The sequence below is a fragment of the Botryllus schlosseri genome, chromosome 15, assembly GCF_051294905.1.
Source record: "Botryllus schlosseri isolate E-star chromosome 15, Bs_hap1, whole genome shotgun sequence".
In the NCBI taxonomy this organism is placed as follows: Eukaryota; Metazoa; Chordata; class Ascidiacea; order Stolidobranchia; family Styelidae; genus Botryllus; species Botryllus schlosseri.
In genome coordinates, this window is record NC_137250.1 from 14,386,229 (window position 1) to 14,411,915 (window position 25,687).

The 25,687-nt window shown below is 40.7% G+C and overlaps 3 protein-coding genes and 1 long non-coding RNA gene across 4 annotated transcripts in view; 2 read left to right on the plus strand and 2 right to left on the minus strand.

Annotated features, from left to right (window-relative positions):
* The window catches only part of LOC145457086 (uncharacterized), a 108,027-nt gene that overhangs the window by 7,954 nt on the left and 74,386 nt on the right, over positions 1–25,687 (plus strand). The window lies entirely within an intron of this gene.
* LOC145457099 (uncharacterized) lies at positions 1,955–3,903 on the minus strand. The gene is made up of 2 exons (XR_013920782.1): positions 2,724–3,903; positions 1,955–2,246 (listed from the first exon to the last, which is right to left on the minus strand). It is a non-coding gene; the product is annotated as an uncharacterized LOC145457099 (long non-coding RNA).
* Positions 6,188–13,910, minus strand: LOC145457096 (lipopolysaccharide-induced tumor necrosis factor-alpha factor homolog). The gene is made up of 8 exons (XM_080335260.1): positions 13,832–13,910; positions 13,584–13,618; positions 12,622–12,712; positions 11,640–11,659; positions 10,995–11,234; positions 9,373–9,542; positions 9,204–9,301; positions 6,188–6,790 (listed from the first exon to the last, which is right to left on the minus strand). The coding sequence occupies exons 5-8, from the start codon at positions 11,161–11,163 to the stop codon at positions 6,685–6,687; spliced, it is 543 nt and encodes a 180-aa protein (XP_080191386.1). The 5' UTR covers positions 11,164–11,234; positions 11,640–11,659; positions 12,622–12,712; positions 13,584–13,618; positions 13,832–13,910; the 3' UTR covers positions 6,188–6,684.
* On the plus strand, positions 21,001–25,665 carry LOC145457087 (uncharacterized). Its single transcript, XM_080335249.1, has one exon. It carries the CDS (start codon positions 21,628–21,630, stop codon positions 24,178–24,180), a length of 2,553 nt encoding a protein of 850 aa, XP_080191375.1. The 5' UTR covers positions 21,001–21,627; the 3' UTR covers positions 24,181–25,665.

Here is a 25,687-nt window from a genome sequence, read left to right on the forward strand (position 1 = left end):
TAAGCCTACACACAAAATTTGGTTCAATTCCAGCCAGTAACCGCTTTGCTACAGGAGAAGAAAGTTTCTATTTATTATATAAAAATACATAATAAAAAATTTGAAAATTTTCTGTTCACCCCATGAAAGTGTTAAGCTGTCTATAGAAACGATGCTCACCAAATTTGGTTCAATTCCAACCAGTGGAAGCGGAGTTATTGCCGTCGAAAAATTTGGATTTGAATAAAATAGTATTTACGGTGACCGATTCTTTGTTTATTTATTATAGTTGTGCTCACCGTAAATACTATTTTATTCGAATCCAAATGTTTCGACGGCAATAACTCCGCATCCACTGGTTGGAATTGAACCAAATTTGGTGAGAATCGTTTCTATAGACAGCCTAACACTTTCATGGGGTGAACAGAAAATTTTCAAATTTTTTATTATTTATTTTTATATAATAATTAGAAACTTTCTTCTCCTGTAGCAATGCGGTTACTGGCTGGAATTGAACCAAATTTTGTGTGTAGGCTTAAATTAGGTAACCTAACAATTTTATCAAGTAGCCAGTACAATTTGAGAAAAAAAGTCATTTTTGAAGAGCCCTACTGTTCAGGTGTGCAACAAATTGGCTACTATATCTTTGGCCATCAAGTATCTCATTAAAAAGGGCAACTCTTTTCTCCTGTTTTGATTTCAAGTGCTTAAACCCTTCTCGGCCAAACAAGTTGTTGGGTTTTGTACAAGAACGTCTACTACTGCTTGGATGGTCAGGTCTTAAGAACTGTTCTGCACTCCTGTCCAAAATACAGCGTATTTTCCGCGAACGGAAAATGCTTGCTGGCAGAAATCGTTTTGAGAGTTGGCACAAAGGTCTCGGACGCTCCAGTTCGTCGGAAGGGCGAAAAATCCACATGTTAGGCTTTATCCTGATATCTGGGAAAGTAAGCTCAAAAACTACCAAGGAGAATAAGAATCGGCCACATCGAGCTCGCTACCTTTTGACCTTTCGATACGTTGCATTAACTCGCTCGATCGTTGCACTGCGCACCCAACAGTTCATCCCAACAGTCTTTTTTTCCAGAAAAACCACTCGGACAAATCTTAGCATGAATTCAAACCACAGGTCCGCAGATTCTCCTAATCAAGCCATATGTTCTGCGTGTCTCGCTTATTGGCTATAGTACCCACCACAGTGACCTTGGATATGTAAAAACTATCGCAGGATTTTTTTGCAATAAATTCAACAAATATTACATTACATACCAGATAGCTCTGGCACCTTGTCGACCCAAAATTATACCCTTTGCGACCCATACTTTAATAAACGTGGATTGGGTAAAAATTTGCGTTACAGTAACTTGTAAATGTGAGTCTGTCATGATGGTATTATTCACTATCCTCGTTACTCGAACTAATTGAACTGTTATTACAAAAATATGATGATTATCCAGTGTCCATGTCCACGTCCAGCGAAAGAAAGCAGCAAGTCAATTTGAGGTCATTTTTTTCTGCCTGACGCCGGCTCAGGCGGACCGTTTCATGTCTGGCACTTACACCGGCTTTCAAACCAGACTTTAGGTTACGTAATAATTATAGTGCGAAATTATTCATTCAGTTCGGCTTGTGAGAGACAAAGATATTGTCAAAGCTACAAATTGTGATGCGTCGTAAGTCAAACAAGTTTTTACAATTGCGCCGTAACTACACTGTAAAAAATAAAAACCTCGAAATGTTTGGAAGCACGGTAGCCAGACATTTCGTGGTAATCGAACATTAGCGTTAGTCAATGTAAATTTAACTTACACTCGTCCGGTAATCTCACTTTACACGCCAGACTGTAATGTTACAGTCCCCTCCGGTATATCTAATCTACATGTTCTCCTGTACATTTGCGATCGAGACTGTCATTTTACCGCCTACCTACCTACATGCTGTCTCTGTAAATCAGGATTACATACCAGCTTGTAAATTCACGTACATCCATACCTATCGCAAAGCAACCCGATGCAAAAATATTGCAACATTTTCTTCACATCCCCAAAACGACATTGGAACAAACTGTATAATCATTCATGATATCACGATGAAGTGGTTAACGATGGAAAAATATTGCTGCTGGAGGTCTAATTCTTCTTTAGGAGACATGCAGTAACACGGGTGGTCTCAAGAAAACGTGAATTAATTCCACCACCGGCCAAACTTCCTATTGTTTCTTTTTGTCGTTCTCATTCCTTCTGTGTAAGTAGTATCTTGCAGTTCCACTAAAAAGAATTCATGCGTAAGTCGCTATATAAAGCAAAGTTCCTAACCTGGACAGTGGACATGACATTATAAAGACTTAAGACAAATGGGCTAACAAAAATATAACATGTTTTGAAGTACCGGTACTGGCACATTGTGTGATGACGGCTCCGCCTTTTACATGACATAGCAGAGATTCATGACTTTATCTCTGTATTGAAGCAAAAGGTTCCTAATTTAAGGTGGCTTGTGTGGCAAACAAATCCAGCAGTGGATGAAAACATATCTATGCTATGGCCCGAAAATGACATTACCAAGCCAACAGTTTCAAATCCTCCGCAGCGGAGTATGTGGTCACTATATAAGTCGACAAATATCCCAAAATAGAACAGAGAATGCGGCGAATGAAATATATCAATCATGAAATCTATGTCATCGAGTGCTGGTGTGCAGAGTCAGATATTCACGGTAACAAATACTATGTAGTACTGTATTACCTTTTAAGATGCGTATTCCATTCAGCATTCCTAGGAATCTTCAACGATCGTGTCCACTTTCTTCAAGCACAACAAGCTTCGCTTCACCCTTTGCTCAAATATCACTCGAACGACACTCGAACGATTTCGAAATAAATGGTATTCATCCGCTGACACATGACACCAATAATATTTACTGGCCACGTTATAATGTTTGATCAGGTTCGTTTTTTCCATACAGAAACATTTAGCATTGCATATAGTCCCTTTTTTCATCTAATTTCGTATAAATTGATATATATATTCCATGTGTTGTCCACTACTTACTGTACTTACCTAACCAGACGCTGCTTGTGATGTCACAGTTGTGCGTTGGTTGTTTACTACGAATCTCAGAAAAAGCAGTCAAGGTCGCCTTGTCCGCCATTAACAAATGGTCAGCTGAACATGCGGTGCTGATATTTCTAGTTTCCCCGAGCAATATTATACATCCTGAACTAATTTTCTAACTTATCAGCCTTATCCGTGACAACGCATGTAATCAGCGAGACTGGCCGTACAGCCGTTGCCTTATAATATAATATGGCTACGGTATACCACATTAGCTACGATTGTCAGTTATTTCTTGTACCCTACTAAGCTTAAATTGATACTAGGGCCAACAATTTCGGTATGACAGACCCCAGTCTCGCAAACGAGGTTCAATCAGGTCAAATCACCTCTAGAATGATATATCAGTAACATTCAGTTCTACGTATACATTGGCTGCAGCGATTTTGATGCTAATCAATTTTGCCAATAGCCCGGTAAACTGCAGTAACGAGTAACTGTCAGTAATTTTGCGAAGAAATTCTGGTAACTTACTTTACAGCTATATTAAGGTAATATTACATATCAAAATGTAAAATGACAAGCTACGCACAGTAATTGGCTGCGACCGGTAATTCGTGGTAAAATTTACAGAGATTTCCCAGTAAATCTACCAGATTTTTTACAGTGTACAAAATTAGGGAGACAGAGACACTGCTCTTGAATTTCCTGTTTGGTTCACTTGAATTATTCCACGTCAGAAAAATTAACATTTCTTTACGATTTCGATCCACATTCATCTGGATTTTCATTCGCACTATTCGCACCACCTTCGCCATTCGTACTGATCATTATTCCATCCGCACAAGTGCGTACCATCCCACAGGTTGAAAAGCACTGATCTAAAATATAAGTGATTTGAAACCGACCTCAGTGTAATCGTGCCCTCACTTCCTGCCAATAAACTGTTACGCCACAATTGAACATCTGTGGCGTATTGATAGCACTAATATATGGGATTCTGCACACATGGATAGATGGAGCCAAACATTGTCACTACAGCAGTACATACCCACAGTGCGATACGTCAGCGACGTGGGGTTAGGGGAGGCAAATGAGGCAGTGCCTCAGATGTCGTCAGCGATGAGTGAAGGAAAATTGTGAAACCTTCAATGGTTATTGTTGTCTTCCATCGATGTTTATGAATGACTAGATCTCAAACATTTTTATTCCTAAAATCACGGAATTTTCTAACCTATTGTTCGAATATCAAGCGCGCAAGGAGAGGTATAAGGCTCTGACGGGTCAAGTCTCATATGTGACAGCGCAACTCATCGTAAACAGCTTACAATTTATAACACTGGTCAACAAAATGAAAAAACAATAGGCAGAACATCTGAGCGCCGTTTCTGGGGATTTTGGGGTTGCTGATTACGAATATCACATTAGTTTTGTCAGATCGGCTCTTTGTCATAAGATGTTTATACCCCTAAAAAGCTCAAAATTACTGTATTTACCCTTAAATATTTCACTTGGTAGGAAGAAAATCGTAGTTTTCTCTAATTTTATACTGTACATAAATAGCTAGTTGACTATGAAGAACCCTCATGTCATTCTCAGTCATTCTATCAATATTAACTTGACATGATGCGAAATATTTGTTTGTCAAAAAGCAATTTGTTAAGCCTAAAAATAGTACTTTTGCTCAACGGAAATACATATTCTCCTGTATCAATTGGTCCTGCTATCAAGATTGAAGAGGAGTATAAAACTATAAAATTTGCCCTTGAAAGGCTTAACCACAATACTCATATGCGTCTCATTTCTTTTGACTGCGGTAAATGGATAATTTTTCGCTTAGTCAACAAAGTGGGTATACCTAGAACCCTATCCAACGAGAAGCTTATATGTGGTATCTGGTATATTCGAATACCGATGAAAGATTCCAACTTCACATTAGGAAGGAGTTCACTGCATGTATACATAATTTCTCCAAAGATGTAGTAAATCAAACTTTTTAGATGACCACAAAGCACCTAACTACGAACATTGGTGATTTAAAATATATCAATAATAATGTATTCCAACTGGTTATTTCAAATTTACAATAGGGGGTTGACGTAAAACTGATTGAATTGATGCCACGTTATTTTAGTATTTAGGTAAATACTTTTATACCTGACTGACGTTTATTTATGTACATGATATCCGTGAAAGTCTGTAACTATGATAAATCTCTTACCCCTGGATATGGTGCTGTTGCTGTATTTTGATTTAAAGCGTCTTCTGTGTGTAAAAATAACAAGTAGATTGAATTTCGAAATATGATAGTACGACTGAGCTGATTTTATATCTAGTCATTACCGCGAAAATGGGAGATTTTGATCAAAATAGCCCATGGGTTATCTCCACAACAAGAGCCAATTTGAAAATACTAAGGTCATATTCGGAATCAGTGCCCATCAGAACCCCCAAAACCACTCTTGGCTTGTCTGCCTAAAATATGTGTTGACCAGTGTAATCAATGATATTTATCTTATGCTATTGTCGCGCTGATTCTGAAAATCTAAGTATTGATCGCTTTCTAAAATCTATGGCGTAGCGTAACCTTGCGTTACACACCTACATTTTGACGGCGGCGCTAGAAAGCTGCTAACCAATCAAGAAAATGGATAGCTTTGTTCTTAATTTGAATTTATAATTGTGAGTGTCACATCCAAGACATTTTATTTCTGGGCGTAGATTAGGAAGACAATGTGTATTTGAAAACTGTATTTCCCTACAAGTGTCTCCACGTCGCTGCTATTCTCTTTCGTCTATCAAGCTATCGTGCAATCCATGATTTCATAGCTGCGCGAGATGGTGGGTATAGATCGGATTTGCAAGTGGTGTTAGTCGCCGGTGCGACAGCAACCTAAATTTGGGGATTTTGAAAAGAGGGCGTACCTGCACCTAACCCTGGATACCCCACTGCCTTGACCTCTCAAAGATATGTTCATGCTGCCACGAGAATAATTATTCTCGCCGTCATGAAAATTTACTAACAAGTTGCTGCAATATTGACAAATTAGGTGCAAAATTAAAAATTCCTCAAAGAGCCATATCTTACACCCAAAAGAGCCATATATGGCTCGCGAGCCACAGGTTCCCGACCACTGCTATAGAGCGTCCGGAAGTTGGGTCACAGAAATATGGTAACCCTATATTTATATAATGATTAATCGGCGGTTCACAAGACATAACGCTATGTAATGAACACCAACAGATAGGAGTCTGGAACAACCAAGTAGGCTACGTCTTATTTATGATAGCATTCGCCTCGCCCCAATGCCCGATGTAACGTTGTTCGATCTTGATCTCTTTCGCTGTGTTTTAGACGTCTTTCCTTGCCGTTCTCAGGAATTTGCTACGGTGGAGAATCGAACCAGGGCCTAGTGTCAAATCACCATGACATGAAAATGAATGGAGATGAAAACAAACAAATTAATATTGCGAAAGTCTCTGCAACAAATCAAACTTGGCAAGCCATCGATCATATACCATACGCATAGGCCTACCAAATCTTGATAATTAGGCATAAATATATGGCAAGAAACATATATGCCTGTGGTAGGCAAAAACGCACTGAAAAAATTATCCAAGTGTCGGCGTATAGTCGCAGCCACCAGCGAATTTATAATCTCGAATGAACTCCCAAGAGGTGATTGCAGGCTGGGCAGTAGTGATGACTGTCCTTCATTCCGACCATACAGAACGGTATCAGCCAACAAAAGAATGGACTGTAAAAAACAAAAATGTTGGGATCTCGCAACATAGGAAATATATACAGATAGCGTTAGCTCAGCATTTAGGTTGTCGTATATAAATCATAAAATCGATATAGGTCGTAGGAGATTAACGATAATGAGATGTACGTTGAGTGGGAACTTGATGTTCTCGAATTGAAGACCTCTAATACCGTCTCTTAAATTATTCCATTCATAAATGCATTATGTTCCCATGATAGCCGATTCAAGAGTGATGTAGGCCTACTGTTAGGGTAACCGTTGCCATATGTCCGCCTTTATCAGGAAATCTAAAATGTCGCCTGAATTTCCTCCTTTTAGGGAAATCGTCCTCAATAGCTTAGACAGTCAGGCTAATGGACAGGCACAACTGTAATCTGTAACGGGACTGCTCAAGCGGGTCTTGCGGGAATAGTACTGGAGAAATGACCTATTTTTAGTCAACACCTGAGCACCACACCGTAAAGTGGTTTATTCAGGAGTCGGGCCGGAAAGATGACCCATTTTGTTTTGTCAACACAACAGGATTTCCCATGAAAATCTTAGAATCAGCTCTTTTCTAGTCCGGATCAAACTTTTGTGGTTTTTTAAAATTGTCCTTTTTTTCGGATCCCAAAATATGGTAACCCTGTGCACTATATAGCTGAGTCCCGTGGGGGCGTCAATGGCGCAGCAACACAATGTATGAGTAGGTTTACATTCAAAACGAAAATCAATTTAAAACAAACATGTTTAAAAATATGGCCCTTGTTTAAAACATGTTTTTTTAAGTCATGACTTCACACGAATCTCTGATTGTGACGCCACTGTGTAATGACATTGAAAATTGAAAATATAGGGTAGATATGCCTCCTTTGATGTAAAAGTCTTCCGATCCCTGTCTTAAACGGACTAAATATCTATTTTACCAGGTCTACATCATTATGCAGCATTTTTACGGCGGCGGTAATCATCATCAGAACATCTATTCCGTACCAATGATCCATAACTACGTGCTATAACTTTTGAACCGACGACGATTTCGAGGGTTACAGCCATTATATTTCAGGGGTGGCCAACCTTTTCGGCCAAAGGGCCACATGAGATTTACGAACCATTGCGCGGGCCACTTGAATGTTGAAGACTTTTTGTATTCTTCCGATAGGAGCAAGCCGAAATAGGTAACGGTGAAAACAAGCCTAATATTAATACGCATCAAAATGGATTTAACAATTATGACACGGAGACGCAGTGTGCAACTGTGCATGTGCCATACACGATCTAGCCGCGCACTGCGCGAAATTTTTTCAAAGATAATGGGTGAATTCAGTCAATAATTATACTTGCATATATAACGGGTCGAGAATATGTATAGGCCTACCGCTGGCTTCATTTCGCAAGCACAGATTATTTGGCGCTTGGACATCTAAATATTGAAGATTTTGGCGAACATGCGTCTATCATTTTGTGCAAAGGTTTCATCGCCGACGATCTTTCTGCGAGTGCACACGCGAAGTCGCATGTTGGGCGACAAGTTCACTCATAATTGCGATGCGAAAATAGTTAGACTCAATTTTGTAAATTGGGTGAATGTTCAATTTTTGGAGGGTACCAATACTATAGAATGCAAGAAATCGAGTGACACTAAATCGCGCGAAGTGCTAAGAAAACTGTACAGTCGTATAACTCTACCACGAAATATTTTCCTTTATGGTCATGGTCAATGGTCTTATATAAAGATCTACCAAAAAAGTGACTGGCCTCTGGCTGCACCAATGCGTCAGGACTGATATTGTAATCATTAGGATCCCGAATTTCACGGTCGGCTAATCAAATTTTTGGTTGGCCTTGCAAGTTCACAATAGATTACGTTGGTATAATTTAATTTTGGGATATTTTAGCTAGTTTCCACAATTATCTCGCGGGCCACTCGAAACCGTCTCACGCGCCAAATGTAGTCCGGGGGACACGGGTTGGCCGCCCCTGGTATACGTCGACTAGATCGGGTGCAAATCGTTCGTGGGCTCATTATACATGCTCTTTTTGAAAATATTCACACATATTATATTATGACATAATTGTGCATCTTTACAAATATTTTTTTAACAAGGCATTTTTTAAAACACTGTTTAAGATATGTTTTAAACAAATTGTCTTAAAAGACCCTGGGGCATATATAGTTCTATATATCATTGAAAAGACCATTTGTTTTATATGCAACCCTATGTAGAAGCTTAATCCTATTAACAGTGCCCTTCGCATGTTGGCCTAAACATAGTATGTATTGGTATGACTTGGCTCAGATACGATCGGCGCCAAATGTCTCGCACCCGTGATTTGTAGCCTATAACTGTTTTATCACAACCCCGAAATATTTATCTGCGATCCATCCCAGGTCTAGAAATTCCTAATACGAATCCGAATTTACCAAAATAGGCAGATTAAGCAACACATCATCCATGTGAATGACCCGGTAACGTATTCAACTCGGCTTGTTACGACTTGCCGACAATTTCCACATTGCGTCTGAAATGAAAACATAGGTTCATGACATCAAGAATTGATTTTGTGTCTGTTGAATTGTTAAATTTCCGTACCGTGACTGGTAAGTCGCTGAATCCAGTCCTGTTCTGTATTACCACTGTGTTTGCACCATTATTATATGAAGTTACGTTCGTTGGGTAGTAGTTTGCCGAATACGTGGGATAGGGTGTAGGTGCTGGCTGATTAATTTGAACGGGAAATTGGGAAGGATTGCTGGGATAACCTGGAAACAGAATATCGATTGACACTATATAACCAACCGACAGCCAAATGGCCCAGGTGAATATTTCAACCAAATTGGGCATATCACACATCGAACACCAACATATTGTGCAATCGATGTCCATTTGCAAGAGTCCCTGTAAGTAGAATTATGGTGGCAATCAACTAAAATGCCGGACTAAAACTGTGGAATGTATTTCGACGGCAATCCGTCAGTTGAAGAGCATACCAAGTGTCCACATTCAAGTCAAAAATTCTAGCGGACTCTACTAAATAAGTTGACCTTCTTGTCCGCGCTCGAGATTACGGGGCCACTATATGACATATATATCGACCTCGCCTTCCGTCACTTGCCACCTCATTTTTTTCGCTTGTCCTTTTATGGTATATTCTATTATATTTCATTCAGTGTGCGTATGCGTATGCCTCTTCTTTATATCGCCTCTGCCAAGATGGGTGCCTGCTTTCGAAGACTACTCCAAGTCGTTTCGACACCTTCCTATATTGCTTCATTCTATCGCAATCTTGTGTTGTATCTATTGATCGGATGAAATCTGTACACTGAAACTGTACTGAACTTGTACACACACCCAAGCATAGTAACTAAGAAAACGCTTGGACCAGAAGCGCTGGTGCTGAGATCGATACGCCACTACGGCCCAGGCTACTCTATGTTCTGTTTTGATAGATGTAGGGGAGAGTGTTGCCGATGAGACAGTGGGACCGAAATACTTGAACAATTTTCTGTGGTAATCCCACGAATTTGTTTAGAATTGCTTGTTGGCATTATATTTCCTCACATAGACGAAACTTCGACCTGCGTGGGTTATGGGGTCTGTGTTAGATGATCTATGTTTTGGGGGGTGTAAAATATATTTGGATAGCCCTATACACATTTCTATATCACCTTACATGCTAACAAACCAGCCATGATTTTTAATGTGATGTGCAGGGCTTGTATCAGGGTATATAATGCCACATAATTTTTAATTCAATACTACCCTCGAGTGGACTATTTTCAATTTAATTACAATATTTAGAAGGTGGGGGGCCTATGGTACCATAGCCACATCAAGCAAAATAGTTGGACAGACTAATCGCTTAACAACAGAAACACGCCTACATTTATAGAGGCTGAAAATCACAGTTACTGTTTGTGTTTTATCGCTATAACGAGGTATTTGAAAGTCAAAATGTCGATTTACGGGTAATATGTAAGTTCCATTAATTTTGTAAGTCTGAGCGTAAATCCAAACGTGATTTTACGCCACCATTTGAGTTTATATAATTTATTTCATTCTTGAAGGTGGTGACGAAACATTTTTCATTGGCTTACTCTAGCCTAGATTATAGATTGTCATTACAATGAGAAGAGAGATAGACACGAGGGAGGTAGGCCCAACTGCATGTAGCCTACTCTATAGCCTAAGAGCATTGAGCAGCAGAAACTCACTTTCATTTCCATACGCAGCTTTATATTCCGGATGCGGATCCTGAGCATCATACGGTGGTGGTTCACTAGATAGCTCAGGTGCATCCACAACAGTTGTGTCGTTCACCGGCGGAGGTCCGCCCGTAGGTTGTGGCTGGGGCATCGGTGGATTGGCGTCATGACCTTCCATCCCCTTTGATATATGGCGGTTCCGAACCGAGACAGGTAAAAAGCTCGCTTATCTGTATACTGCGCTATATTCTGTACTCGACGAAAGTTAAAACAACAAAATGAGCTATCGTGGAGGTGAATTTGACAGACAATATACTAAACTAAATTCGATAAACTAATGTATATCTACTAAAAGTAGCCTAATTATCTGTAATCGTATATTTTTATACTGGTCATACTGACATTCCCATATAATGCAATATTCCGCATCCATGCCACGAAGGGATAACGAGAACAGTTGGACTCACGGTACTGGATGAGCAAAACTATATAGCTTTACTTAACTTCAGTCCAAGTGTCTCTTGGATATCGTCACATAATTGCTCACGCGAAAGAAAAACATTTCATAATCTGTTAATCATTATTGAAGACCACACAACGGATCATCGCGACCGTATTAAACACACAGAGGACTTTATATTAATGATAGCTCACCGTGTTTCGAGTTCGATGAGTAGGGGAGGTGTGGTACCGATGGATCACTGGGACCGAAAATACTTTGAAAATTCTCTATGATAATTCCATGATTACACTCCGTGAACTTGTCTACAATTGCATGCTGACAAAATCTTTCCTCACATACAGAAAAATTCGACGTGCGCGAGCCATGGGGTCTCTCACAGATGTTTTTTGTTTTGGGGGGTGTAAACTAAATTTAGATCGACATATACATTTTTCTTTGTAACCTTCAACACGAACAAACCAGCAATCATTTTTATTGTGAAGTGTAGGGCTTGTATCAGGCTATATAATGGCACCTATTATTTTTTCAGTACTTTCCTTGAGAGGACTTTTTTCGATTCATGTATAAAATTCGTAGGGTGGGGACCGATGATACAATAGCCAAATCAAGCAAAATAATCAAGCATACCAATCATGAAACAAATGAAACCTGCCTGCGTACAGAAAATCTTTATGTAATAATTGCATATGATGTTTTATCGCTATAACGAGGTATTTGGAAGTCACACTGTCGATTTTCGGGCAATATGTATGTACCCTCAAATTTATAAGTCCGAGCCTAAATCGAAACGTGATTTTATGACAACATTTGAGTTAATATTTATTCTATTTTTTGACAGTTGCGACCAAACATTCTTCTTTGGCTTGCTGTAGCTTAGATTATAATACTGAGCAAGAAAAGTAGTCACATCTGAGTTTTTTAGGGTATATGTGTCATAGGTCCCCGGGTCGTGTGCCATTGGACCCACCGGATGGGGACCGATGACACGTTCGAGCAGCAGATTTTGAACGTCCATAAATATTTTTTGAAAAGACGGATATTCATGTATATGTGCGCGATAGGTAGAGCTTGTATCAAAGTGCTGAGCCAGCAAAACATCTGCTGTTTTCGGCAGAACATTTCGGGGCCAGCGATCATTTTCCAATTTTTGATCCATCGGTACCACATCTCCCCTATTCATTACTCAACACCAGTAGTTCCGATCGCTTGTAGCTTGTGGACCCGTCAAATTTCAACCCAAATTTTTATTACGACGAATCGAACTCTAAAGAAAATATTGTGGATACGTGGATTCAATGATAAATGTGCCACTGCCTTTTTGGTATTATGTGATTCGATTGAAGTTTTTGCAAGGAAACTCGATTTTCATTGTTCAGTTTCTTTGTAAACAACTGCGACTTTGCATTTTGGTAGCCGCGTGAATATGCTGCCCCATGTTGGGATGTCGAAATTTAGTCAATCTTCTTTAAAAGTCTTTTAACTGTCACATATATCTGGTTTTAAATTAGTTCTAGGCTATTTTGTTCAATTTGGTTCACCACTTGCGAAATTGTGACGAACGTGCGCCAAGTCCAAAAGTAGCTTTGCTATAGACCACGAACTCTACTGATGCTGATACTGATTACGACACGATTGAGTAAAATGAGTTCCAAATTTCTCAATCAATTTAAGACTTCATACGTCATTCGTCTAATAGACAAGCATCTAACTCCTTGCATTTTACAATTGAGATAAAAATTGTAATATCTTTGGAGGACCAGCAGAAAAGTTGACACGGACAGGCGGTTGAGAACCACTGTTTTAGTGCACTCGCGCCAGTGAGTTGATCATAGCCCCTTGATAAAAACATATTAGAACCTTTAAGCTGTATACGCGGAGGACTCGACATTACCCGATTACTGGATCAGGATCAGGACACGATTCCCAATTTATATTTTGTATTTGTTTACTTTGATGTTCTGTGTCGACTTGAACTCTGCTCGTTTCGGCATTGCATTAGTTCATGCTATTATCAGTTCAGTTTATTGAGAATTTTCATCGATTCAAAACACCACAAGACTGCGAGATAATGAAAAGATTGGAAGGTGCTGTCGAAACGACTTGGGTTGGAGTTTTCTTCGAAATCAGACACTCACCCGGGCCTCGGCGTTGTAAAGAGGACGTATCCACACTGAATGAAAAGTAAACGAGAATAATACAAACTGTCAATGAATCCTTAATAGCAAACTTAAATGCATTGCCAGAGGTTTAATTATAGAAATATAAAATTTTTCGTCATAGGTATTCATGTTTAAGTATATAGAAGTAAAACGTCACAAATTTCGACTCAGGTACAAGTAGAAGTAGCGATTTCCAATAAAATATAGGCTGCAGCGATACGAACCTTAGGGACTCCTACGGATCATCCATTCAGGATGCAGCTGCATTGATAAAGGCTAATAGGCAAAATATCCTAAAGCAGTGTTTCTCAAACTGGAGGGAAATGAAGGTTCTTGAAATCCAAATCCAAAAATAATATCGTCCCATGTCTAAATCCAAGTTCAAATCCGCTAGTGTAAAGACTGAAATTTGTTCAAAAGTCGCATGAAAAAGCAAAAGTATCAGAAGTTTCAAGTCCTAATCCAAATCCGGCTTCAAGAGAATTGTAAATCCATAATGTCCTATAATGGTGCAGACGCAAGCAAATCTCACGTCTCAGTAAAATTGGTCTACGTCACACTTTACATTTGGCTGAAGACAATTTGATGGTAATTTTTGATCAGTTTTCCGAGCAATAAATGTGATAAAACGGGTATCAATCGAAAGCAACCACGGTACTAATTGCGAAAATATAAATTGTCTGCTGCTGGTGACCCTGGAACCCATCAAAATCATCATCGTAACGGAGTTTGGTATTGTGACGCAACCATGCCGTCGTTTAATCTGATAACGCGGGCTAAAGTGGATAAATAATTGACAGTATATGAAACAACCAATATTATCAACGAAATAAATTTTCCAGACGTAAAAATTTTTCGCGGTCCGAGCGACAAGGATGGAAATCCAGATAACTTTTCCTAACATTTATTCTCGCGATTTTGGTGCATATAGATAGCACGCTTGTGGGGATGTTCTACTGCTGCAATTAAAAACTTTTATACGCGAGGTATATCTCAAGAACTGAGAGATAGCACATACCACCGCAAGCGCTCTCCGCGTTGCGAAGTTCCCCGTTGTCATTTAAACATGAGTATATGACGTCCAGACGGATCACGACGACTCTCCGCCGGAATGCGACCGTATGCCGAAGCACGGCCGTGAATAACAAGGAGGCTGAACTCTCCTGGATTACTATACGGATGAATCAGCGAGTTATCTGGTCAGGGGTGTACGAGTTTCGAGTAAACGCTAAAAGGGTGTTCCACGACGAAAAAGGTTGAAGAGCACTGCGCTAGCGTTATCCCCTGCTCCTCGGCTGCTGCCAGAGGGCCTTGTTGTGTCACAATACCATCTCAGTTACAATGCAACACTTCGAGGCAGATTTAGTGGTGTTACAGGGCCACGAGCAGAATAAAATTTATATTTTCGCAATCGGTACCCTGGTAGCTTTCGAGTGATACCCGTTTCTTCATTTCTAGTTGTCTAATTTCACTACTTTAGAGCGAAATGCCAGTAATCTAATTCTAATCTAATTTGTAAACTATGTTTCTATGTTCCAATTCGAATTCTAATCTAATTTGTGAAATGTTCCTATTCTCTAATTATAATTCTAATCAAATTTATTGTTTTCCTGAATATGCCTCTTTGTCCGCGGCATTTTGCTGCGAGTTAACAAGACTATCCCTCTCGCGCAGAGAAATCCAGTGCCAAGCCGCTATCGCAGTACTTGCACCGTGCAGTCATAGTAGTTATTGTGCGACGAATAATATTCATGCTGGTATAGCAGCTTGTAGTCTGCGAAAAACATTCTAGTTTGGATCACAAACAGAACAGTAGCAAGGAAAAAGAGATAGTTATCACAGGTCGTTTTCAAAGCGTCTCGGTCTCGTCGGGGTCTGGGTCATTGCACGTCAAGGCAATATGACTTCGCGAGCCGCGTGTTGATGACCCCTGGTATATAGCGCAAAACGAGCCAAGATTTGTACAGACGTTAGGCATTCTTATCGCTATGGTAATGCACTGTGATTTGATATGAACTGAACTTCTTGCTGTATTTCTTTCTCATTCACAATTTCATTCAATTTCCAAGTTTTTTTGGCGAATTCAGATATTATAATTCTAATCTAATTTGAAAAAAAAAAACTGTGCAGATCCAATTCTAATTCTAATCTAAATTGGAAAACGCCGTGTATCTCTATAATGCTAATTCTAATCTAATTTGGAAAAATCGTGGACCTCTAATTCTAATTCTAGTCTAATTTGAAAACAAAACTGTGTAGCTCTACAATTCTAATCCTAATCTAATTCGAAAAAGCTGAAAATTTTCTAGTTGTCCGTGTCTGCTCAACTCCATTCCTCGTGAGTGTGTTCTCTCATCGGGTATTTTTCTAGGTTTTTGGTCGCCGTATGAAGTGCGACGTTAGCGAAGAGGAATGGGAAGAGCAAGAAAGCGCCGCAGAATAGAGATCAACATCGGAAAAAAAATGTGACATCGGGCAAATAGGTCGAGGGGGATGTCAGTTTAAAAGAATGCAATTGCTGGTCGTCCGGCATCCTACTATCTGTTATAATCACATCGCATGTGCGTTAGGGTTGTCCAAAATTTGGAAAATCTTAAAAAGACTCCGTGATTGTGTCTCATTCCATAGATTATTGATAAAATAACAATTAGCCTGAAAAAAGCTTACAGGGAAGCCGTCAAGATTTCGGGCAAAGCGTTTGCAGGTAGCAGAGATGAGCGGATTTGAAATCTTTATGTCCTAATCTAATCCAAATCCTAACCTTCAGATCCTAATCCATAACTTTTTCATATTCAAGTCCATGTCCAATCCTAATCCGATTCCAACTGGAAATTCAGAAAAAATACTAATTTACGCAATGTAGGGATTCGAAAATTTTCTTTCTCAACCAACGATTCACTTGATTCAAGATAACTTAGTAACCATAAGTAGATTTATAACTGATCTGAATAAGTTTGTCGCCATTCGCCACACGACATTTCAATCTCCCAGAAAATAGGTCAATCCAATCCAAATCCTAATCCGCTCTGAAAAAAATGTCTAATCCAAATTCAATCCAAATCCGACAAAATTTCACAAATCCTGTTTTTTCAAAACCTAATCCTAATCCATGCTCATCTCTGGCAGCTAGAATCTCTGGCATCTGAAATGTCGTGTGGCGAATGGCGACAAACTTTATTCGGATCAGTTATTAATGTACTTATGGTTACTAAGTTATCTTGAATCAAGCGAATCGTTGGTTGTGAAAGAAAATTTTCGAATCCCTCTGTTGCATAAATTAGTATTTTTTCTGAATTTCCAGTTGGAATCGGATTAGGATTGGACATGGACTTGAATATTAAAAAGTTATGGATTAGGATTAGGATTTGGATTTGAAGATTCGGATTTGGATTGGATTAGGACATAGAAATTTCAAATCCGCTCATCTCTGGTAGCTGCTCAAGAATGGGCGTGCCACGCGACCATAGAACGGCAAGAAGACTAGTAAATCAATAACCACGGCTCTTGATTGGCTAATCGGTCAAGCTTTAATGATCACGGGGGCAGCAGCTTGCTGGAGTCTGCTACGGCGGGGATTCTGAATGCGCATTGTTGGTAGGTTGCCAGGTGATGATTTAAGATAAAATCAGGACATGTTGAGGGTCGAAATACATGATGAACAAACAACAGCTGCTTCACAAAAATTTACAGCATGACTACTTTATTGTGAAGGAACGGCTGTGGCTTACATGCCGTGTTAACAACGAGGAAAAGCATCATCATCATCATCATCATTGGTTTATTAGCAATTTTATCAGTTCAATACACCACAAATTTGCGATACAATGAAAAGACAGGAAGATGTCGAAGCGACAAGGAGTAGTCTATGGAATCTGACACCCACCTTGGCCTAGGCGATGTAAAGAGGAGGCATGCACACTGAATGAAAGTAAAGAAGATAGTATAGAAAAAGAATGCGACAAGAAATAGGGCGGCATGTCATGGGAAGCGAGATCGATAGGTCAGTCGTGGTCCGGTAATCTTGAGGATGGACTGTATTTATTTAGTAGTAATTGCTTGTATTTCGACTTGAATGTGGACATGCTCGTCGACTGTCGGATGGCCGGCGGGATACTGTTCCACACATCAGGTCCGGCATATTTGATGGAGCGATGATCTTTTCGGTCGATCATATGATATTTGGACGACGTGGACGCGCGTGTGTTGTACTTGTGCGCTTTTGATTCGGAGGTAAAGAAGTCATTGAAATATTCGGGGCAACGACCGCATGAAACTGATACATAAACTTGGCGATTTCTAGTTTCCGCATATCTTCTATATTTAGGACGCCGAATCTCTTCAGCAGCGACATAAGCAAAGGCGCTTATGCTAGTGTTGAGCGAATTCACCGTTTCGGAAGGGATCAATCATCAGTGAATACAAATATTAAGCTTAACAATGACACTATACTTTGTGGGATCTTATTGGGCTAAGCTGTAGTATCCTATATACAGTGGTGGCTTTTGGGGTGGGCGAGGTGGGCGGTCGCCCGGCCCCCCTGGCCGAACGGCCCTCCCTCTTTGGTTTATGCGATTTTTTCAAGGATTATAGCAAATAAACGGGGAAATCCGTGTACCAATCAAGAATATGATTCCGTGAAGATGTGTCAATCATCATCAAATCTCTGCATTTGCCAGAAAAGTCCCATATCTCGATAATCATCACGTCTCTGCATGCATTAGAATTACTTAGTTTTGATGTAGTCTATCCTTGCACACATGCAATAGATATGGCCGAATCCTGCCCCCGGCTAAAACCCCAGACGTGGTGAAAGATAGATAATAATAATAGACGCAAATAGGGGGGGTCTGGGGGGCGGAGTCCCCCATAAGTTACGATTACATACTTATAGGGGGCCCCCGGTAAGTCTCGCCCAGCCCCCTCCCCCCATTCGTAGGGCCATCATTGCCTAAATGCCTATATAGGTGACGTTTTGAATGCTGTAGGGGTCGGCTGAATCAGCGGGTTATGCTTGGCAGTTATCAGATGCTTACCGAAAATTTAATTCACTTGTAGGTGTTGTCCAAGTCCTTAATGATAACACAGAAAAGAGGTGTTGATGTGCGCACACTCGCGCAGGCTATGCTGGATATGGTATGTCAAAGTATAGAAATTAAACATGGAACGGCAACGACCGATTTTGCAGCTTCGTTCCGCTTCGCCGAGGCTGGAGAGGAGACTTGTTTTGCGTAAGCGACTGTAGGATTTCTAGCAACCCAAAAGCTATCTTCCCGAGCACAGAAATTACTGAATCTGGTCTTGATCGAAAGCTACTGTTGCACCGATTCCGAAAATATAAATTATAATATTGATCAGGCACTGATCCGCCTAGAATCCGTTCTCTAAGTCTGAAATATCGGCATTGTTCGAACAATCGGAGAGAACAATGCCGATTTCCGGACTTTGAGGTGTATTTCAAGGGGGTTACATTGTCCTGATTAGACTTTAATGTATGTTTTCGGAATCAGTGCGACAGTAGCTTTCAAATAAGACCAACTTTATTGAATTTAAGCGCGCGGGTCGTCAGCTATGGGATTAGCAATTATGTTGCGTTCAGATTGCTGAGCAGTAATTTCCGCCGGGCAAGCAAGCGTGACGAAGGGTGTTGCGTATATATCCGTAGGTTAGTTATCTATACTCGGTCACAGTTCCTTTTTCGGTGCTAAGTTCTATTCCGCTGCTCATTCTTGCTCTTTCAATTCCTTCCGTTCTTTCATCGGGTCTTTGTCTGGGCATTTTTGTCGCCGTAAGAACAGCGATGCAGAGGAAGAGGAGCCTAGAATAACCTCCGACGCAGAATAGGCGCTTATCGTCACCACTACGCTATCTCCCCCGGATAATCGCAGGCAATCGCGCCTTCATCGAGTCGTCAAAAGTTTTCTGGGTAGCGAAAAATCTTAAATTTTGGGTCTCACAGATTATTGCTGAACCACGATTCAAACCACCTAATTTGTCGTCACACGTAATAAAACATTTGAGGCTTATATTTGAAAAAACGTATAAAATCGATCTGGCAACATGTGTTGTGACTTGTGATTGTGATTCGTATCCGGTCCGGTTATGATTGGAGTGGAACCCACGGTGGTCGGATTCGGCTGGTTAGTGGGTAGTACGGTAGTAAGTGTAAGCGTTGCTTTGCTAGTTTTAAGGATTTGGGTATAGTGTAAACAGCATCTTATTTTCAGGACTAAATTAACACGGCCTCAATTTTCCACGAAACAATGTCTTTGGCACCGTGTCAAACCATCAACGGCTGTGAATGTACCAGCACATGTGACATCGCATAGTTAATGTAAACAATTGAACATTAAGTGTGGTGGTTGAGCGAACTCAATGGGAGCAGCTTTCCATGGACCCTATATGGAATCTCTGTCCATTTTTTGAAATAAATCCTGCGTGATGAGAGCTTGGGTCAAGTGTAGAATACGGCCATCGCGAGAAGTGATCCCCATGACCTTTACCGATCAGTGTTTCACATTAAAACAACAAATGCTTCCCATGAACACGTCAAAATAAATTGATTTTTGCCAGTGGAGAGACTGATATTAGGGTTCGCGTGGGTATATTACGGTTGGGGGACGGGGATATTAGGGTTGGGTTAGGGGTAATATTAGGGTTGGGGTGGGGGGATATTAGGGTTGGGTTAGGGGTGCCGATTGGGTTAGGGGATATTAGGGTTAGGTTAGGGGCAATATTAGGGTTGGCGGAGGTGGGATATTAGGGTTGGGTTAGGGGTAATATTAGGGTTGGGGTAGGGGGGATATTAGGGTTGGCGGAGGGGGGATATTAGGGTTAGGTTAGGGGTAATATTAAGGTTGAGTGAGAGGGATATTAGGGTTGGCCAAAGCTCCGCCGATCCTAATATTCCCTAACCCAACTCTAATATCACCACTAACCCAACCCTAATTTCCCCGTCCCCCAACCCTAATATTACCCCTAACCTAACCCTAATATTACCCCTAACCTAACCCTAATATTACCCCTAACCTAACCATAATATTACCCCTAACCTAGCCCTAATATTACCCCTAACCTAACCCTAATATCCCCCTACCGGCCTACCCCAACCCTAATATTGCCCCTGACCTAACCCTAATATCCCCGTCCCCCAACCCTAATATCCGTCTCTCCACAGGCAAAAAAAAATTATTTTGACGTGTTTATGGGAAGCATTTGTTGATGTCATGTGAAACACTAAGAGTTTTGAGAGGTTCATGTGCAACATTAATCGGTGATGGTCATGGGGGTCACTTTCTCGAGGTGGCCGTATTCTACACTTGACCCGAGAGCTTTTCTATATAGAATAATTAAGGAATTGAACAGAAAATCCTGCGTGACGTTGCCACCAATTCCACTCCGATGGACCATAAGTGTGTGTTGAGCAAAATAGTATTGCTATTATTTGTTTGTATACGATTAATATACCACAGCGCACTGGGCGCATGCGTACAGAAATCAATATAATTATTTGTAACATATTCATTCAATTTGTAATTTCTTCATTGGTTTATTAGCAATTTTATCAGTTTCATACAACACAAAAAATGCAATGCAATGGAAATATAGGAAGGTTTCGAAGGGAGTTGGAGTAGTCTATGGAATCAGACACCCACCTTGGCCTAGGCGACGTAAAGAGGACAGGCATGCATACTGAATAAAAAGTAAAAGAAGATAGTATTGAAAAAAATCCAAGCGGCATAATTGGGGTGGCATGTCATGGAAGGCGAGATCGATAGGTCAGATCGTGGTCCGGTAATCTTGAGGATAGACTAGTATTTATTCATTAGTAATTGCTTGTATTTCGACTTGAATGTGGACATGCTCGTCGACTGTCGGATGGCCGACGGGATACTGCTTGTTATTTTGAATAAATTTCAACTGTGCTTCGTGGTAAGCTCGTATTATAACAGGAGTGCCCAATTACTATGTTTTACAGTTCCCAGATGCGCAGAATATTAAATTCTCCAAGTATCTTCTAATAATGGAATCTATAATAGGAGATTATGACAGTGCGATATCACGGGTTAAGGAACCGAACTCTGCTCTATACTCTGTGAAGCACACCATAAATGCCTTGATACCATTTCAATACATGGGCAACTTCAATAGCGCCCTCCATAAAACAGTTACTGACGAACTTGGAATATTCGACATCGGACTACAAGGTGTACCGGTGGCGTACAATAAAAAGACTGCAAAGTTCAAACAAAAATTCGGATCATTCATATCCGTGCATCCATACATTCATTGTAAAATTGAATGCGAGTATGTCTTGTTTAGTCCAAAGCTGGGCGATGTTCTCCAAGGTGTGGTTAACAAGGTTGAAAAGGATATGGTAGGCTGCCTGATTCATGGATGCTTTTACGCGGCTGTCCGGGCAGGCACTGAAGAACTGGCCGGTATCCAAATGGAGGATTACGTTACATTTACAGTAACAAAACTCGAGGATGACAATGGTGTGCTCTCAATAACGGGACAATTACTTGACTTCGAAACCAATAGCACGAAAAATCGCAACAACAGTGATAGTGGCTTAGAAACACCTACCAGCGACGGAATCAAGGATGTTAACACCACCAATGATTCATTGATAGATGCTGCCAGTGGTACGCTCGATCCAGAGTTACAGGATGTCACAGAGTCGAAAAAGAAACATAAGAAAGAAAAGAAGAAAAAGAGCAAGAAGAAAAAAGAGAAAAAGGCAAAAAGAGAGAAAAGGAAGCATCATGTAACTGACGACAGTCAGACAGATGTACTCGCCGATGATCAGACCGATCCAAGTGTGGCACCGATTAACGTGAAAGATTCGGCTGCTAAAAATAATGCGAAGATGCATTACAATGATACCAGCCTGAAGGCTTGGCTCCTAAGTAGTCCGAGCAGCGATAATTGCTTGCAGTTAGATGTGTCGCCTTCCAACAAGAAGACGGAAAAGTGTGACCTGTCGGGAGACAAAAAATTTGAGACTGTAATTTCTAGTCCGTGCGAAAATGAGTCGCTCCACGTCAGCCCAGGAAAGCAAAAACGGAGTAAGAAATTAAAGGATAAAATCGCGAAACAAGACGTCCACAACGAATATGATTCCTCGCAAAAGACAGCGTCAGGACTCGGTGGCGTTGGTAATCTCCAGCAGCCTGCGACGTTTGAAGCTTCATGTATATCTGTTGATAATGAGAACACGCTTACCAAGACGGGTGTGAAACGGAAGCTCGATGCAATCACTGATGCTGTTACTGATGTGACGAACACCGTGTCGAATGAAGATGGACCAGTTTCAAAGGTCACTAATACGAAACTAGCTGGCGAATCGTTGACAAACAGTGCCATGTCCAACACTTCAAAACGGAAAACTTACATGTCTATGGATGCATTCGAAAAATTTTTGGCAAGAATACCGTACTCATTGGAGCAATACTGCAATCTCCCCGATGAAGTAGAACCAGAATCACCGGAAAAAAAGCGCAAAACCACAAAGAAAAACACAGATGTAGACAAAACCGGTGTTGCTGCCGTATCCGAGTTAGTTCAGGAAGATCCACAGCCATCATCCGATCCTATTATTTCTAGCGTACATCCGGAAGCACAGGTAACATCAAAAAAGCGAAAAACCGCCAGCAAAAAGTTGGATACAACAGCTGTTGCTGCGAAACCGGCGTTAGTCCAAGAAGATCCACAGCCATCAAACAATCCAGTTGTTTCTACTGTGCTTCCCGAAGTCAAGGCAACGCCTAAAAAGCGAAAAACCGCCACCAAAAAAGTGGATACAACAGCCGTTGCAGCCAAACCAGGGTTAGTTCAGCAAGATCCACAACCATCCAGTAATCATGTTATTTCTACCGTGCTTCCCGAAGCCAAAGCAACGCCAAAAAAGCGAAAGTCGTCACACAAAAAAGTTGACTCAACCGCTACCACCAGTGTTGATGAAACAGTCCAAGATGTCCCTCCATTACCAAGCGATCCTAGCTCCATAAAGCCGTCCAAACCCAAGGCAACATCAAAAAAGCGCAAAACTACAACCAAAATGCTGAATTCGACTGCCATCCCCAATAATTATGGTGAGTCGACCCAGGTTGTGACACAGTTATCAAAAAGTACAGTTGATTCTGCTAAGCCCGATGCGACACTGGAAAAGCGGGATGATGGAGCTAATTTTGCCTGCACTAGCGCCACGCTACAAGATGGTAACAAAACTCCCGAAGTGTCTGAGGAGGAACATCACAGATTGGCGATGTATCATTTGGCCAAATTGGGCTTCACGCTACCCCTGTCACCGATCAACGGGTCGAAACTGTTGGACCTTACCGGCAACGGCTCATCTCTTGCCGCCGTTTCTAACCTGAGTTTGATCGGAAGCCGATCTGTTGTGTCGGAGCTTCCAGCAGTAGAGCCGAGTGTCTCGCGACCAGATTTTCAAGCGATGGAATCCATTGTAAAGGAAAAAAAAGCAAAAAAGAAGCACAAGTCGAAAGATTCTTCAAAAAGCGAAAAGAAGAAATCGAAAAAAAAGAAGAAGCACAGGGTTGATGAATCGTGATTATCGATGTGGATGACCTTACGAAACAATGCAACAAAATCATGGCCGCATTACCGCCCAGTAAGCTAGGATGGAAAGTTCGCATTAGTCTTGCATGCTGAAGTAAGCTGTTGACTTGAGCAAAATCAAATCTGTAATTATCAGCATCCAACTTTTGCGAGCGCCTCTTCCATTGGGTTTACGATAAGCTCCTTGAAAAAGACTGTTGCCGGCATCGAACTGCATTTGCATAGTGTCCAATGGACACTGTCCAGTGTCCATGCAGGCTGAAGACAAATCGTTTTTACTGGTGGTGTTACATTTTCCTTCAGTGCCTTTGGGATACAAGCATCTTGCTTAAATTCTTTCATGAGAAATTGATAATCAAAGCAGACTGCTTTTGGAGACAAGTTGAAGCGGTAACGCCAGTAAACCAGGCACTACTTGACCTGAACAATGAGAGACTGTTTTTATTGCAACTAAACCGCCCTTTCCTTTGATAACGTTGACTGTCGTTCGAATACCGACCTGTAGACGCAGGACATTTCCGATAGAGGTAATCTAAGGGGTCGCTCATCTGCCTTTGATTTTTTCATGTGTGTTGTGGGAGTTGACAAGACCGTGGCTGATATCTACACCTGTATTATCATCTGAAAAATCGTTACATTCAATTTCATGTTGTAAAAGGTTTGCCTTATACACCAGATAATCATCGATCACAATACTGCATGGGATCACCATGCTCAAGATCCTATTGAAGGTGTGTATGAAATGATTCGAGTCTGGTTTAATGCTAGTGTTTCCGTACAGTGCGTGAGTGAGCCACTTCATTGTTGACTTCTGAATTCCGTAGGACTCTGGCAGGGCAGTACAAAACAATATGTATGTAGCAGCTAATGGTCACGGAATATGTGTTTGTGTTATGCTGCATTTGGCTTGTCAGATTGTGATGTTCTATTTTGTAGCATAGCAAGTTGAAAAAGTATTGAATTTGTACGGAAACATTTACGTGTGGTAGGCTACACAAACGCTTTGTTATTTTCAGTTGTTTATTTTAAAAAGTTCTTGTCATTTTCTTTTTTCTCTACAAGAGGACCAGCGTAGATGCGATTGGTACATGTGTGGCTCGTTTGTATTTAATGCTCTCGCAAATCCGTCAAGTACTCAATTTGCTCAGCCTCAACTCTGAGTAGGCGGTTTACCTTACGGTCGGCTACCCGTATACAGTGCAACTACTATGAAACTGCGTGCGATGTATGGCTTACCAATTTCGTCGTCTGAATGTGATTTGAGGTGGCATCAGCTTACTGCCGTTTTGTATTCTCAGTTCTTTTAGTTTATACAATAAGTGTGCAAAACTGATGTAATCTTATCATGACACCAGAAATTTTGAACCTCGCCTCCAATCATAGTACTATCAATGGCCGTTCTATTTTCTCATTGATCCACATTTCAGAAGGATTTCTTTGAAAAAGTGCGGAACTGACATTTCTTACCTTTTTCTAGGTGTTAATATGACTTGAGAAAT

Bases quoted from the DNA above. Each gene is read 5' to 3' on its own strand.
- LOC145457087 (XM_080335249.1), top strand. From the start codon at position 21,628: ATGGAATCTATAATAGGAGATTATGACAGTGCGATATCACGGGTTAAG.
- LOC145457096 (XM_080335260.1), bottom strand. From the start codon at position 11,163: ATGGAAGGTCATGACGCCAATCCACCGATGCCCCAGCCACAACCTACG. The intron at 9,543-10,994 runs GTGAGTTTCTGC...TTCTGTTTCCAG, and splicing joins AGCTGCGTATGGAAATGAAA to GTTATCCCAGCAATCCTTCC. The intron at 9,302-9,372 runs GTACGGAAATTT...TTTTCATTTCAG, and splicing joins TCAGCGACTTACCAGTCACG to ACGCAATGTGGAAATTGTCG.